The following is a 15,246-nucleotide window of genomic DNA, read 5'->3' on the forward strand; positions in this document are numbered from 1 at the left end:
TATCTGACTGATAAGTGCCCTTGTTCTGTGATGATCGCACGGACGAAACACAGTTTATCGCACAGTACCTTGATATCACATGGTTTCCATAAGCACAGCACTGGCCCAAACTGTTTCTTCAGCACTTCCCGTTGCGAAGTAAGCTCAGGAACACGTAATTCATTAGTGGATAGGGGAGTGGAAGAGCGCCTTTTTGCGCTCCACCGCGACCAGTCGCGACAAAAATATGTAAACCGAAACCAAATAATTACTGAAACAAATGACCCGCTTGGGTGAAACATTTTAACGAAAAGGTGTCCACTGAAGGTCCCAAAAAGGGTAGTACCCATTTTAATGCCGACGGCACCCTGACTTAGAAGTCATGTTTTTCACGAAACTCATTTCAATTGTTATTTAAATAATGAGCTCCTCCATCTCATTCACACGGTGCGCAGCTTGTAGGTGGTATCGGACAGATACTTCAAAAAAAGAAAAAAAAAGACAAGTTCTTCGATTGGTGCACCCGTTCGCGAATTATTTAGCCCGGGGATTTAACTGAGACACCCGGTATATGAGATGCGACACGATGACGATTGAAAGTGAATAATGATACAGATAAATAGGAGTTGATTTTGCATTGAGCAACTGCACCGGCTTGACATAACATAATGAATGAAAATTCGGACGCTTCGACGCCTATACGTGCATCATCATCAGCACTTAAACGAAAGGCTGTCCGCGGGCTCCGTCAGGAAGAAGCCCCCTATTGCCGTTGCATGTAATGACATAGGAAGGTGTTATTTAGGTGGGGGTGGGGGGTTATGTGAAGTTAATATACGAGGAGATTAGAGGTTCTCTTCAACTTCACCAAGTTCTGCTACGGACAAGAATACCGAAGTTAGTCCACGCAACTCTTGTTCATGTGCTGATGATGATACTGTATATGCACCGAAACGCCCACCTTTTATTTTTTATTTTTTATCAATCTGTGGTCACGCGTGTGTACGAGAACATGTCTCCTGCCCTCCTGAAAGAATCGGATCGCCGTTGTTGGCTACACAGCAGTTTGCATCGTGACGAACTGATGGGTAATGGAAGAGTTCGCCGAACTGAGCTTCACCACATAACACGCTTAGAGCCAACCATTGCGCAGGATGATACCGTTATCACTCCCGATTTGTGGAAAGTGCAGGACGTACCTCGTTCTGTGACAACTATCTTAGCCGCATACGTGCCACAAAAAGGTGTTCGCTTCCCGTTTTTCACAAATCATGTGGTAGAACGATATCATTCCGGGTGGTGGACGGCTAAGAGCGTGCTATGCGGTGAAGTTCTGTTTTAAGAATGTGGAAAACGCGGGATGTACGCGTTTCTGTGACAGTTAGCATAATCGCATAAGTGTCACAAAGAGGCGTACCCATCCCGTTTTCAAGAAATCGAGGGAAAGAACGATGTCGTGGAATGGTAGGCTAGGGATGTGCCATGCGGTTAAGCTGTGTTTTAAGGGTATGCGCTGCCGTGCTGTGAGGTGATTGTCAGCAACGAACTGGAGGCTTAATTGCTTACAGGTCTAACGGGCTAACGAGGGGCGGGAAATATACCTTTTTACAAAAGCAAGCGCCACCTGTGACACGCAAGGGATCATGGGATCTTGGAGCCCTATAGAGCATTCGATACGCCCAGAGGCGGAGGTAGATGAAGAACAACAACATCATTCCAGGTGTGCAGCAGCAGCGTCGCCGGGATAAACCATAACCGAACCAGACGACGGAGCAGCTCAAAGTTCCCATGCTGCTTTGCGTCACGCGCTTTGGCGGCGCGCGCATAATTTGAAAATCGTTTATTCATAAACCTGACACATTACGATGCGCCCTTCACGTACCACGCGAGGAGCGCCGTGCACGTTCGGTATCACGTGCCCCTCTTCACGAGCGCTACGCCCCGCGTTAGCTCGTTCGACCTGCAAGCGATCTCACCACAACCTCGCAGAATTTCCACAACCAAGCCATCTTCGTAGGGCCAACTCTGATACTAACTGGCCTCTACGTTTGCATACTGATAACAAGAAGCCGCGTGAGGCTGTTTAACGAGACGCCTGCAGCGTATACGGCAATGTAGGTCAGTTGTAGGCAGGAGGTATAATGAAATCAGGATTCGTAGCTGGTCCCACAGCCCACGAAATTACGCGTTTGGAGGCTCCCAGAATTTCATCTCGCCGTGACAGAAGTCGTTGAACCCTTTCCACTCTACTTCAGCGTAATAGCTGTGTTTTCTGATCTATTAGTATTCAACCACTTACTGACAACATTCGTGCTGTGAGGATGCAGCGTAGTGATGTTTTTTGGGGGGTAGACACACACTTCCTTGTAATGTATGTACCAGGGTTGCGGAGTTGCCATTCCGGGGTTGGAATGATTCCGGAATCATTCCAGATTTATCAGAGCCCGGAATGGAATTGGAATGGAATGGCGGAAACGGTCTTGGGAATGGAATGGGAATTGAATTAGGCGTTTTTTTTTTTCGCAGGTCTGGGTGCCACACGGTCAAGGGCGATGGTTTGGTTTGGTTTTAAGAAAAATAAATAAAATTGAGATTTTGGCTTCACTAGTGTGAGTCCCGCAACCCCAAATCAGTTGCTTAAGCGGAAAACTCCTGTAATGATGATGCCAATGAAGAGGAGGAGGAGAGGAGGAGGGCGAAATAACCTCGTCTTTGTGCTTTCTCCGTATTGGGTAACTTCAATCTCCTCTATAGCACTGCTGGGCTAGCTAGTACGGTTACCGATCCTCATTCTTTTATTGGTGGAATTAAAGGAATGGAATGGGTTTGCCAAGCCATTCCAGGAGTGGGAATTGACCATACCTTTTCATTTCGAGGAATTGAAAGGAATGAAATTATCACAAATCTTCATTCTTCGGAGTGGAATTGGAATGGAATGGGTGATCCCATTCCGCAACCCTGGACTATGTACTACCTATTACATTTTCTACACTCAAAAACTCGCAGACGCGATAGTCCACTTTCTTCAGGAGTCTGGAGTCGCTAAAAGACTATGAGACTATGAAAGATGGAAGTCACTGAAAAGGTTAGCCAGCTGTAGGACTCGAACCCACATCTTCTGGGATCCAGCCTCAGAACATCAGTTCTCTTATGAGACTATGTTTATTTTGCCCACGGACTTCCCACCAATCGTAGCAATGACCGGCCTACATCTTAACTTTCGGCCGTCATCATTCCTTCCAACATCGGTTCTCATATAATATCTCCTCACTCCGGCTACAGTCGTGACGCTGCCCACACTCTTAAAAACAAAGTCACCACATAGCGCCCTGAATGTCAACCGTTGTGCAGATGATACCTCTATCACTCCGGATTTTTTTGGAAAGCGCGCGGCGTACGCTTTTTTGTGACAATTAACACTTCTGCATAGGTGTCACAAAAAGGAGTGCGCCTCCCGTTTCCAACAAATCAGTTGACAGAACGATGTCATTCGGGATGGTGGTTGACTAGGAGCGTGCTATGCGGTGAAGTTCATTCCACCACCACCAGCATTTTTAAGAGTGCACATGAGCGAGGTCAACAACGGCAAGCCGGTCCGGCCACCACAACCACCACCATGTTTTTTGGAGTGTATGGTTACAGTATGTCATTCGCGCATTGTAAGCGGTGTTACAAAGGAACAATAAATAGTTGTACCCATAGCCACACGGCGAACTTAATGCATGAAACGGAATGACATTTACTTCATCTCCAAACCGACCATCATCTCGAATGACATTGTTCTCTTCCCTTATTTGTTTAAAACAGGAGGCCTACGCTTTTTTTGGCAATTATGCGGAACATAATTGTAACAGAAACGGTGTACTTCACCTGTTTCCAACATATCAGGGGAGAAAATGATGTCATTCGAGATGATGGTTGGTTAGGAGGTGAAGTAAATGCCATTACGTTTAATGCGCTAAGTTTGCCGTGGGGGTAGGGTATAAGTTTACCATTGGACCAGTCCACATCACAGAGTGACGTTCAGCGGTTTCCATGCGTTTCCTAATAGCTTCTTTCAATTGCCTTAACCAGTTTCAGTGAACCCGAACTATCAGAGCAGGAAATAAGAACTGGAGAAAGCTACGGATAAAGCGGGCGATATTCGGGCCTCTGCAATGCACGTCACGAACAAGGCTAAGCCCATATGCATCCTATTGAGATTGACATCCTTCGACGTTCACGACGAGAGACACACCAAAAAAGGGTCACACCGAGAGAGTATCAGATTCCATTGTCGATAAAATGCAGGAAAAGACCTCCCAATATAAAGGATACAAAGTGGGACATCTCACAGATGCATCTCCGTGGTTTCTCACACGTGTTGTTGGAGGAAAGAAGAAATAATGCCGGTCTGCCGCAGACATGCCGACAACGGCGACCTCTTCTCGTGCCCTCAGGGTAACGGTCTCTTTTAGTTTTCTTGATCGGCGGTCTCAGTCGGTGGAATGCACAACAGTATAAGACAGATAAGGAGTACGTTATCTCGATGTACTTTCTCATGTAGTACTATATTGCGGGAAAGATCGGTAAAAAAGGTAAAATGCAAATTGCGAGAGGTCAACTCTTGTCGAGGGGTCTAGTTGAACCGACGTCCCGGTTTTGTGGGGTTGCGGAATTGGTCTTTTACAGAAATGGATGTTGTAAGATAGCGGCGTCTGTGCAGACAGATGAGGGCACGAGATAATTTGGAGACTATAATTTTAAGTGAGGAGCGCGCGATACATATCTTAGTGTGAGATGTCGTGACTCTATTAGGGACGCAGTCTTGATAACGGTGTTGCCGTTTTATCGCTGAACGCTGTGATACATTTAGCCGTACGTAAATTGGATTGCGCGGCTGCCACCACAATGGAAGGGATCTCAAGGAACAACAACACCAAATAAATCACTCTGACATGAGGTGATTCACCGCTGGGGAGCAGTACGCTACCCCATTACGCGCGAAACATTATAGATGTGAGATATGAGAATGAATCAATTCTGTACAAGCACAGCAATTGAGCTGTCCTCCAAATGCGCTACGCCGCTCAAAGGGAAGATGAAAACACACACACACACATGTGAAAGAAGCACCAATGGACAACGAATCTTAAGGAACAACGCATAGTGTACATACGAGATCGATGAACATTACCTTTGGTTAGCTGTTTGTAGAAATAGATACATAAGCATGCGTGTATATGAGTAAAAAAGGAAAAGAAAGAAGAAGAGAAGGCGAAGCCTTATAGTATAGCCCTTCTGCTTACTTTTTGCTTCCATGTTTTTCCTCTGCCATGTGAAGATGGCTTACCTGCATGATTTACAAAAGGTTTTGAAAACTCCTCATCCGCACACACATAAGACAATCATTTTATTTCAGAGGTATGACGAGTCGGCATTTTCGGTCGCTGAGAATCCCTGCCAAACCATCACTGAAGATACATTGTCATTCGATAGCTTGGTTCCCGCCTTGGTGGCAGTACACATTTTGCCTTACTTCCATTACTTCCTTCCTTTTTGGTTTACTTCCATGGATAGCTCCACTGGCTGACCGACGACATAAAATCTGCCCGATTGATTGATTGATTGATTGGTTGATTGAAAAACAAAACGGAGATTACCGGACACCTTTACAGCAATCCTTCTGCGGGTGGGGTTCAGAATTGTTCTCGAGTATGTAGACTATAGAGGCAGAGTACGTGCACGCGAGTCTATACCTATAAGTACCTAGGTAGGGTGGAAGACTGGTCTAGTTGGTGAGTCACTGTGAGCAGGGAAGCGCAACTGCACAAAACTGCATGAATCTGCATGAAAACTGCAACTGCATGAAAAGACACCGACCTATCTCGATACCAGAGAAATACTGCAAATGACACTACCTAGGTAATTTCGATACATGACACTTACACATCTAGTCGTTATCCCGTATGTGAGATTGTTAGCCCGTGTAAAGAGTTCTGACTTCACAGACATTTTCCCGCCTTGATGACAATGCATACTCTGTACTTGTATGTCTGTATCCGTATAGGTATACTACTTCTATACTTGATGACAATGTGCTCTCCCCGTCTGACATAGCAGTCGCTTTCATCATGACCAAGTTGAATGGCAAATCAATGACTTGAAAACCCGAGACGAGGTAGGGACGATAACAGACAAACACAAACATGGTCTCAGAGAGAGACCGTGCTTGTGTTTGTCTGTTATCGTCCCTACCTTGTCTCGGGTTTTCAAGTCATGGATGCACCACCAGCTCGCTTGCTATACGTAACTTTCCTTTCGTTGGCAAATCAAGTTCCTGTGAGAATGTTAGGGCAGCACTGCTCTCTGTCGTGCCCCTCCCGAATTTTCAAGAGCGTACTAACGGTATAAAAGCAACCTCACCACTGGGAGCGTAGCAATCTGGTGCATGCGATAGAGTTTGTTTTCGTGTAAGGCGTCCTCTAGCTCCGGTCTGTCTGTCTCACTTGATGAGAGCACACTGATGTCTATAGGTCATGCGATCAAATATTCTGCGTTGCCTAGTTTCCAAAATAAAACGGTTTAAGTGTCAAACACTGCCAGACTGCGGCCATACGAAAGATGTGGATGCATAGATTAGATCAGATAGCAAAAAAAAAAAAAAAAAAAGAACAAAGAAAAATATCCAGATGTTAGTCCAGGTGGGACGGGTCTACCTACTCCAATTCTTGCAGACAGCGCGAAAGTACAATGACTACAAAAACAGACGCAGAGCGAAAGCAGTTTGAATAGTGTATCTTGCGACATTCCAAATAAAGAAATCCAGTCTAATGGACAAATGACATATAAATGACGGCGTGGCTTAAATGAGAGAGAGAGGAATGATAAAATTTTACAGAAATCGGTCTGTGTGGTTGTCTATGCTCACGTCCGTCATTGATAAGGTTTTGGATGTTCCGCGCATCGGCAGATGCACCGACGCCGTGAACAAGTTGGCACGACGAACATAGGAACGCCATGGACGGAGTGGTACAATGAACTAACGAACGTCTTATTGCTACATAACCAGGTTCAAATGCATGAGCCGGAAAGAGCGAACTGATTAACAGTGTGGACAATGGATGTCCTAGCCCGGCGGACGAGATGAAGTGTCCACGTACAGGATAAAGAGTGCAGCCACTCTTCGGGTTACCCAAAGACGCATCCCACGTTCCATCGAGGAACAAAGCTATATACGCGGGTCAACGATCGAGGCTCCTTAACACCAATCTGCAACCTCGCCTTTCCTCTCGTACTTCAATCATGCAGCAAGGAATTGTCCCACTTTTATTTCTATTTCTCTTCGTAGCTCTCGAAAGGGTTAAGTGACTTTCTCAGGCGCCAATTACTGGGTTGGTTGCGGGGTCTATTGGATCTGTGCCACTCTATAGATGTCAATTCTCATGGGCCCTATATGCAAGAACACTTCCTATGTATTTATGTTCGTCGCTTCCTTATTACACAATTCACACCCCGGTCCATTAAAGGAAACAAAAATAAGAAAGGGGGGAAAGTTCGATGAACCAGGAAAAGGAGGGACGACGACAGGTTATTGTGGAAAAAGTGAATCTCCGCTCGGAGGCATATAGTATGTTTACTCGTTTATTTGGACAACGCAATCCCTTTCTATTTTGGACCTCCCTTCCCTGCGGCATCCTTCGTTTATTCTGCTTCCAACGGCTAAATGCGTGAGGGTCTTCCACGAACATGATGGAGAACAGCGGTTCGTGCTTGTTTAAAGCTTGTCTGAGATAAGCTGATATATTGGAACAAAATAACACGAACTAACAGTGAGCCAAACGTCTAAGAAATATGCGTACCCTTGTGCAATTCCTCGTCTCGACGGACCTCTTTGACACTTGACGCTCTTTGTTTTTTGTGCACTGAGATTTTGCACGTGGATTCTCCTACACTGTTGCTTTTGGTGCCAAGTTTTGTGGTGATGTTTATCATCCATTCCGTTTCAAAGTGTATAGATTTGTGTAGTTTCCCTTCCTTTTCTGAACAACGCGTCCTGGAGTAGCCACTCCCGAGTGGCTCGGCACTAACATCTTCATTTTTTCTTTTACAAATCAATCAATCAAGAAATATGCAGCAAAGAACAGCAACAGCAAACGAAACACCTTGTATTGTATACGCATCGTTATAAACTTCGATTCCGTTGCTTTTCAGGTGATCGATGGTTTGTCTCGTGCCTGGGAATCCTGACCACGTGTCGAGGTCTCTTTTACCGTGTAATTCCCGCGGACCAGGGATTCGGCCCGGAGGACTACGCTGGCATCTTCCGCTTCCGATTGTGGTGGTGCGGTGACTGGAAAGAGGTGGTCGTTGACGATCGTCTGCCAACTGTCAACAACCGTCTCGTGTTCATCCACTCTGCGCACGCCAACCATTTCTGGGCCGCCCTGCTGGAAAAGGCATACGCAAAGTGAGTGGTCGCGCAGAGAAGACATCGCTGAAATGTGCAGCACCGTGTTTCGTTCATGTTTCGTCGATGCATAGATGCCACTGCAAGTTTACACACTAACAGCGAGTGGTGTCGCTTAAAATACCACTTGTTTCGGTGTTACTTTAAAGTGGCACTAAAGAGCACCAAAGAATGACAGATGTCGTTCCTTGACGCCAACACAAAAGGAACGAAATTTATCCGTTTCGTCGTTAGTGACTTATGAGCGAAAGAAACCGCAATTTACGCTTTCCATCTCCCCGTCTTTCTCAAAAAGCTCGACAATGCGGAGAGGCCTCGTATTGGTCTCCTCAAACGATCTCTCGCGATGATTGGACTAGTCGTTTGAGGAGACCAATGAAAGACCACTCCGCATTGTAGACCTTCTTGAGGAGGAAAGGAAGAGGGAAAGTTTCTTTCACTCACAGATCACGAACGAAGGCGCGTAGCATAATGGGATGGAAGCCGTTTGTAGTAGCTTTTGCAATACGGCGACGGCATCACGATATCTCTTCTATACGCTCTGCAGCCAGGCTTCCCTTTATCGATGTCAACTCCGCATTGACAGTTTTCATGCAACGAAGCACGTCTGCGAAATTTCGACCGTAACATTTTGCAAGTTATCCCGTTCACTGTAGGTGTACCTGTTTGTAATCCCCATGTGTAGACGTCCTGGGGTCGTCAGTCCGACTCTGTCGCCACTCATATCCCTCTTTTTCCTTCGGAGCTGTTAACGGGAAGGTCTCTGGAAATCACTCTGACAAAACTCTCGGTTTCGAGTTGTGTTTCGGTGATGCAAAGCAGGTTAAAATTATCTAAAGCTAATAAAAGCAGTTTCGCCATAGGCTCACAGTTAGGTGCGTTGTTCCGGAAAGTGTCCTGATTTTTCAGCGTTTCCCATCCCGCTTTTGTCCCGAGCACTACTTTTGTCCCGCTAATCCCAGCTCAACACGTCGCCACTCACTTCACACATCACATGTTAAAAAGCGCATAAGTTCATATGTTAAATCAAAAGCGCATATTATTAAATATATATTAAAAAGCAAAAGGGCATATGTTAAAAAGCGATAAAAACAGGACTCTTTGGTGGTACATCTTAAAAGCGACAAAAACACCAGTGCAGGGGACACGAAAGGACGAGACGAACACGAAGAGCACTCTGCTCTTCGTCTTCGTAGCGTCCTTTTGTGTCCCCTGTACTGGGTTTTTATCGCGCTTTAAACGTTATGCATTGTATATCAGCAATAAAAGTGTCAAATTCCACGCACGACAGCTACCGCTGAAATTGGCGTTACGCAATCGTAACCGTCCTGTATTTTTTTTTTTCTATTTAGCTCATCACTATCACCATCGACCGTGATTGCGTGACTGCGTGATTGACCGTGGGAGTGCGCGATTGCAGTATGGTTTCCTATAGTAATCGGCTGTGTTCATAAAGAAAAATTTACTTTGCTTTTAACTCGTCCGTCGAAATAGTGTTATTCTGTTAGCTACTATACTTAACTAAATTCACAGTTATTAGGCAGACGGCTCGCAGACACGCACGCACAACCAACCGTACGGTTTCTACACCTATCCTCCACGCACTCGCACTTTTCAGTATGCGTTCTGCACCTTGGGATCCATTCTTTTTGAACGCCCTTTACAAGATCCGTCTTTATCGCACAGGCGAGCGATAATATCTTCTGCATGCACGATAATATTAATATATATGTATATAAGCCGATTTCTCCCGCAATCCCAAGGCCGCGTGCATGTAGACATGTAGAAAGTGTTCGAGGACGCCGAACAAAAAGATTTTTCTTTCTCCTTTTCTTTCTCTCTCTCTTTTCTACAACCTGTCGGGAGCAATTACCCGAGCAGTTACGCTCCGATAAAGTAGGTCGGTCGGCGTGCAGTCGACTCCCAGGCGGGAAGTTTTGGAAGATTTGGCCCTTTAAGCGGTTCTCTGGGCGAAACGCTTAGGATAGGAAGAAAAGTGAGGCTACGAGCTCCTAACACACGGGGCGTGCAAAGAAAGCATTACCTAATGAGGCCGGAAGTATACGTCTTTCAAGGTGAGCTTCACAGAGCAGGGGGAGTTGGGCGATTTACGTTTAGAAGAAACAGGAAGAAAGTGGAAGAAAAGAAGACGTCACTGCTGTCTGCAGCTTGTGGTTTGCTTATCTGCTCGTTAGCGGAGACAAGATACCGTATCTTCGCGCACCGATGCATCACGCCTACCCTCGAAAAATAGCGTAATTTTATTAGAGCGTTGGATGTATAACACGCGCCACGGAGGTGTGACACACAAAGGCTCACAAAAAGGCTCGACAAAAGGCTCACAAAAAGGCTCACAAAAAAGGCTGCCGAGTCTCTTTTTGTGACTCCTCCCAATGGCCAGACTCCCTTTTAATATACGGCTCTGCGTAGCACGAAGTATACCAATCATGATCGCGGATGATATCGCTCTGTCTCCCGATAAGCTGAGAAAGGAGGCGCACACTTTTTTATGTATCAACGTTCCTTCCAATCGGAAGATAAAAAGATACAATTCTGAAGGTTGGTTGGCCTATAGAACGATTTATGCGACGAAGAACAACAACAACAAATAAATCATGACTATGGCCTGGGGTGATTCATCGCTTGAGAGCAGTACACTACCCCTACACGAGAAACATGAGATGTGAAATATGAAAATGAAGTTATATGCAAGTACAACTCTTGAACTCCCCTCCATTGGTTGCGCAACGTCACACAAAAGGAAGAAAGAAACACATGAAAGAAGCGCCAATGGTTCTTGAGATGCAAGGGAGGACCCTACAGCATCTGGAGCAAGCCTGTAGCCCAGAGGAACTCCAAGAACATCAGAAGACATCGACGGTGTTGCACATGGCTCTGACATGGGCCAAGAATTGCAGCCATGTTGAACGTCTGTCGGCTAGCACCACTCAGCTGAGCACAGATTTGCCGCCTCTCCGTTTTGTAGAGCTTCTATTAGGACGTGCTCAATGTTTGCTACGACGCCACATTTGGAGCATAGGCTGCTGTCACAGTATCCGATTCGGCACTTGAATTGGGGAGTGAAGGCTACATTGAGACGAAGCCTGTGCGGGAGGGACATAAAATAGCGTGGTAAACGGTCAGGAACTGAGAAGGACATAGTTGGATCCACCGAATACATGAGAGACCTGTCAGTGATGTCCCGACTCCACTGCTGGCGAGCTAGTGGCTGAATGAGCTCATTCAGAAGTGATCTCCTGTCTCCTCTTGATAACACCGTTGGTACAACAGTCCGAGACTGTTGGGCAGCCGTTGACGCTCTGTCGGCTTCTTCGTTTCCGCTCAAACCACGGTGACCCGGGACCCACTGCAGAGATATATGATGACCGTGATCGCTTAGACGATGAATCTGATGGAGTATATCAGTGACAACTGTGGCGAGCGATCCACGTATTCCCATGTCGGCTATACATTGAAGAGCAGCCTTTGAATCTGAGTAGATGACCCAGGCCCGCAGATCCTCACAGGACGTCTTACGTAGAAACAACAGGATAGCATATAGCTCAGCCGACGTTGATGATGTGCGGTGTGAGAGACGGTATCCATGTGACACACCGTTAGTTGGAATAACAAATGCAGACGATGAACATTCATGACTGGAGGATCCGTCAGTGAAAACTGCAGTGTGGTCAGAATATCGACTGTGCATCATATCCGCTGCAAGCTGTTTCAGAACTGATGTAGGCACATGGTTTAGTTTGACATTAAGACCAGGAATTGACAATGCGATCGATGGTACCGGAAGCGACCACGGAGGCGTCGTGGACACCACTGATCTTGCAGAAAACGGGAGAACCTTAGGTTTCACTTCCATGAAATAGTTGTATGCGTTACATTGCTTCGGGCGATAAACTTTTGCTATTAGTGGATGGCGGCGGTGGTGTGCTCTGAGAGGCAAGTAATGGCGAATGCGACGAAGAGCGCTGCCTGTTAGTCCCTAAAAATCAGCTCTCTAGTCATCATCTAAGACCGAGAAGAACGCCCAAAGTACCAGAAAGTGTCATGCTGCGTAACATCACACTTGACGTGAGACATGATACAAAAAAGCGTCACGTTGGAGCACTATATAAAAAACAGAACAACACTGCTTACCACGTTCTGCACCGAATATTGCGCGGAATGATACTGTTATCGCTTGTGACTATAGGAGAGAGCTGGGCGTACACTTTTTTGTGGGAAATCACGTATATCTACGTACCAGAAATAGACGCGCGGCTTCCATTTTTAACAGGCAGGGCCACCAGAATGTGGATGACGATTGGTTCCTGAGCGTGTTATACTGGTAAAGTCAGGTTTTTAGAGGTTTCCGTTTCCATATAAGCTAGGGCCCCGAAATTTGGGCAGTAAAAACGATGAAAATAGGCAGGCATTTAGGCCCTAAAAAATACCAAAATGGGCAATAAAATGCAAAAGATAGGCACGTTAATCTGGTGCACTCTTTGGCTTTGTTTATGTTTCAGAACGCTCCATCATGGAAAACTTGCTCGTTTAAAGGCTACGGTACCATACAAGCGTTGACGTCTGGTACACGAATGCTGAGGCGGCTGGAACCACGCTATATCGAATAATACTTTTAGTTATCTTCCCTTAAATATCTTGAAAGGCTCAGAAAAGTCTTTTGATCAAATGTACATGAAGCCCTCCTAGCAAACCAAGGTACTAAAGGAAACCAAACGCAAAAACAGGAAGAAAATGCGTGGAAACACGCAGAAACAAAAGGAAAAATGCCGCACTCAGCACGATCCTGAAAGGCGCACTCGCACTTACACCTGTAAAAAGGCTGTTCAACACAGTCGATAAAAAAGCAGGCAACCCAGGAAATGACGCATTTGGGCGTTTATTGGCATTTCTAGGCAAATGCCTAAAAATCCGGGCCCTCCATTAAACATGCTCCTAGCGACACTCTTGCGGTTATGTCAATCGTAAAAAAAAAAAGAAAGAAAGGAAAGATGAAAAAAAAGGGAACAATGTCTTAATCGGCTCGCCGTTGCTGGCCTCGCAGAATTTTGCATCGTCACGATTGTAGAGAAAAAATAAAATAAAAACGTATGGAGGATGAAGGGTGGAGATGCGTAGTGGGTGCGTGAGTCCGTCAGGCGTACGCTCCACGCTGTTCACAAAGCAGGAGCGATAGAGGTACGTGCAGTGGTGCAATGGTTGACCTTCGGCGTGTTATGTGGCGAAGTTTCGTTTTTTTAGAGTACTGTAAACGTATTTATTTTCGCGGTGTATTAATTTTCGCGAATCGCCTTATCGGTCAATTCCAAAATTATTCGCGTGTACTTAATTTCGCGATTTCAGAGCAGTATTCCTTTCCCTCAACTGGCTCCGAGGTCAGCGCCCGCGTTGCACGTGCTTCGAGCGGTTTTCCCCGGTGACCTCAAATGACTTCTACCAGGCCTCCTTTTCTGGGCATGTGTGGTCTATCTCTATCATTCCTCAAAGGGAAGTCTCCCGGACCTCTCAGAAAGGATAATGGTTAGTCACGTCACTTAAGCCAAGAAACATTCTTCGAGGGATTAGGGAGGTCCGATGAGCTAGAAGCATGGCAATCGCCAAATTTTCTAGAACATTCACGAGGAAGGGTGAGGAGAACGGGTCAGAAAAACTTTGTTTGGTGACGCGAAACTGACCCTGCTTCATTTGATCACGAGCGAGGAACGCGTGTCAGTCACCAGGATTGCTGCACGGATCGCTTCAGTATCGGACTGCAAGGATGTCGTTACTACGTTATTTCAAACCTACGGAACCACGGGCAATCGACACGCATCATACGCCATGGCTGCCGTCTCCACGAGCATCTCGGACATCATGTGAGAAGCGTGCGTTCTCGACTGCAAATGACAACGTCCACGAGGTTGACATGGCGGACTGCAGACGAAAACGGAAGCGGGGCTCCTACAGCTTTTACGACGGTGAACTTCGGTACAACATCGGCAAGTATGCTGCAGAAAACGGCAATCTGGCAGCCGTTCGGAAGTTTTCTGTCGGCCGAGAAAAAGCAATCAGCGAAAGCACCGTGCGGTCCATGAAGGCCGCTTACTACGCAGAATGTCGGGCCGCGGCTGCTGCTAGTAAAGAAGTGCAGTGTTTACCTCACAAGTTGCGTGGCGCGAAAACGCTTCTTGGTGACATTGACAAGGACATTGAAGTGTACATCGAAGGACTACGGAACGCCGGGGGCATCGTCAACAGCCGAATTTTGATCGCCGCTGCTACAGGCAATTTGGAGTCGCTCAAGCCATCCCTTCTACCCGAGTTCGGAGGCTCATTAATATTGGACAAACCCTGGGCACAGTCATTCCTTCGCAGAACTGGCTTCACGAAAAGGAAGGGCACAAGGGCGGCTCGGAAGATCCCGAACAACTTTGAAAGCATCAGAGCAGCTTTCGTCGAAGAAGTTGCGTCGAAGCGCGCGGAACACAACATCCCAGACGATCTCTTGCTGAACTTCGACCAAACGGGTGTTAAGCTGGTTCCTGTGAGCCAGTGGACGATGGCAAGCCAAGGAGCGAAGCAGGTGGACATCGTAGGCATGGACGACAAGAGGGAGATGACGGTTCTCGTGACAACCAGCCTTTCAGGGAGACTCCTGCCCCCCCAACTGATTTATGCGGGGAAAACAGACAAGTGCCACCCGAAGGTGAGCTTTCCGAGCGACTGGGATGTCCACCACAGTGAGAATCACTGGAGCAATGAGCAGACCATGCTGCGTTACGTTGACCAAATCATCATCCCGTATGTGTCAGAAAATCGAA

General features: G+C 46.5%; 1 protein-coding gene across 3 annotated transcripts in view; it reads left to right on the plus strand.

The window, feature by feature from the left end:
• LOC135388713 (calpain-C-like) overlaps positions 1-15,246 on the plus strand; it is an 89,820-nt gene that overhangs the window by 45,224 nt on the left and 29,350 nt on the right. For all 3 annotated transcript variants that reach the window (XM_064618444.1, XM_064618447.1, XM_064618445.1), the window contains exon 4: positions 8,173-8,428. In XM_064618444.1, the coding sequence (XP_064474514.1) occupies positions 8,173-8,428 (256 nt within the window). The remainder of the gene's footprint in view (positions 1-8,172; positions 8,429-15,246) is intronic.

Source organism: Ornithodoros turicata, chromosome 3 (assembly GCF_037126465.1).
Source record: "Ornithodoros turicata isolate Travis chromosome 3, ASM3712646v1, whole genome shotgun sequence".
NCBI lineage: Eukaryota > Metazoa > Arthropoda > Arachnida > Ixodida > Argasidae > Ornithodoros > Ornithodoros turicata.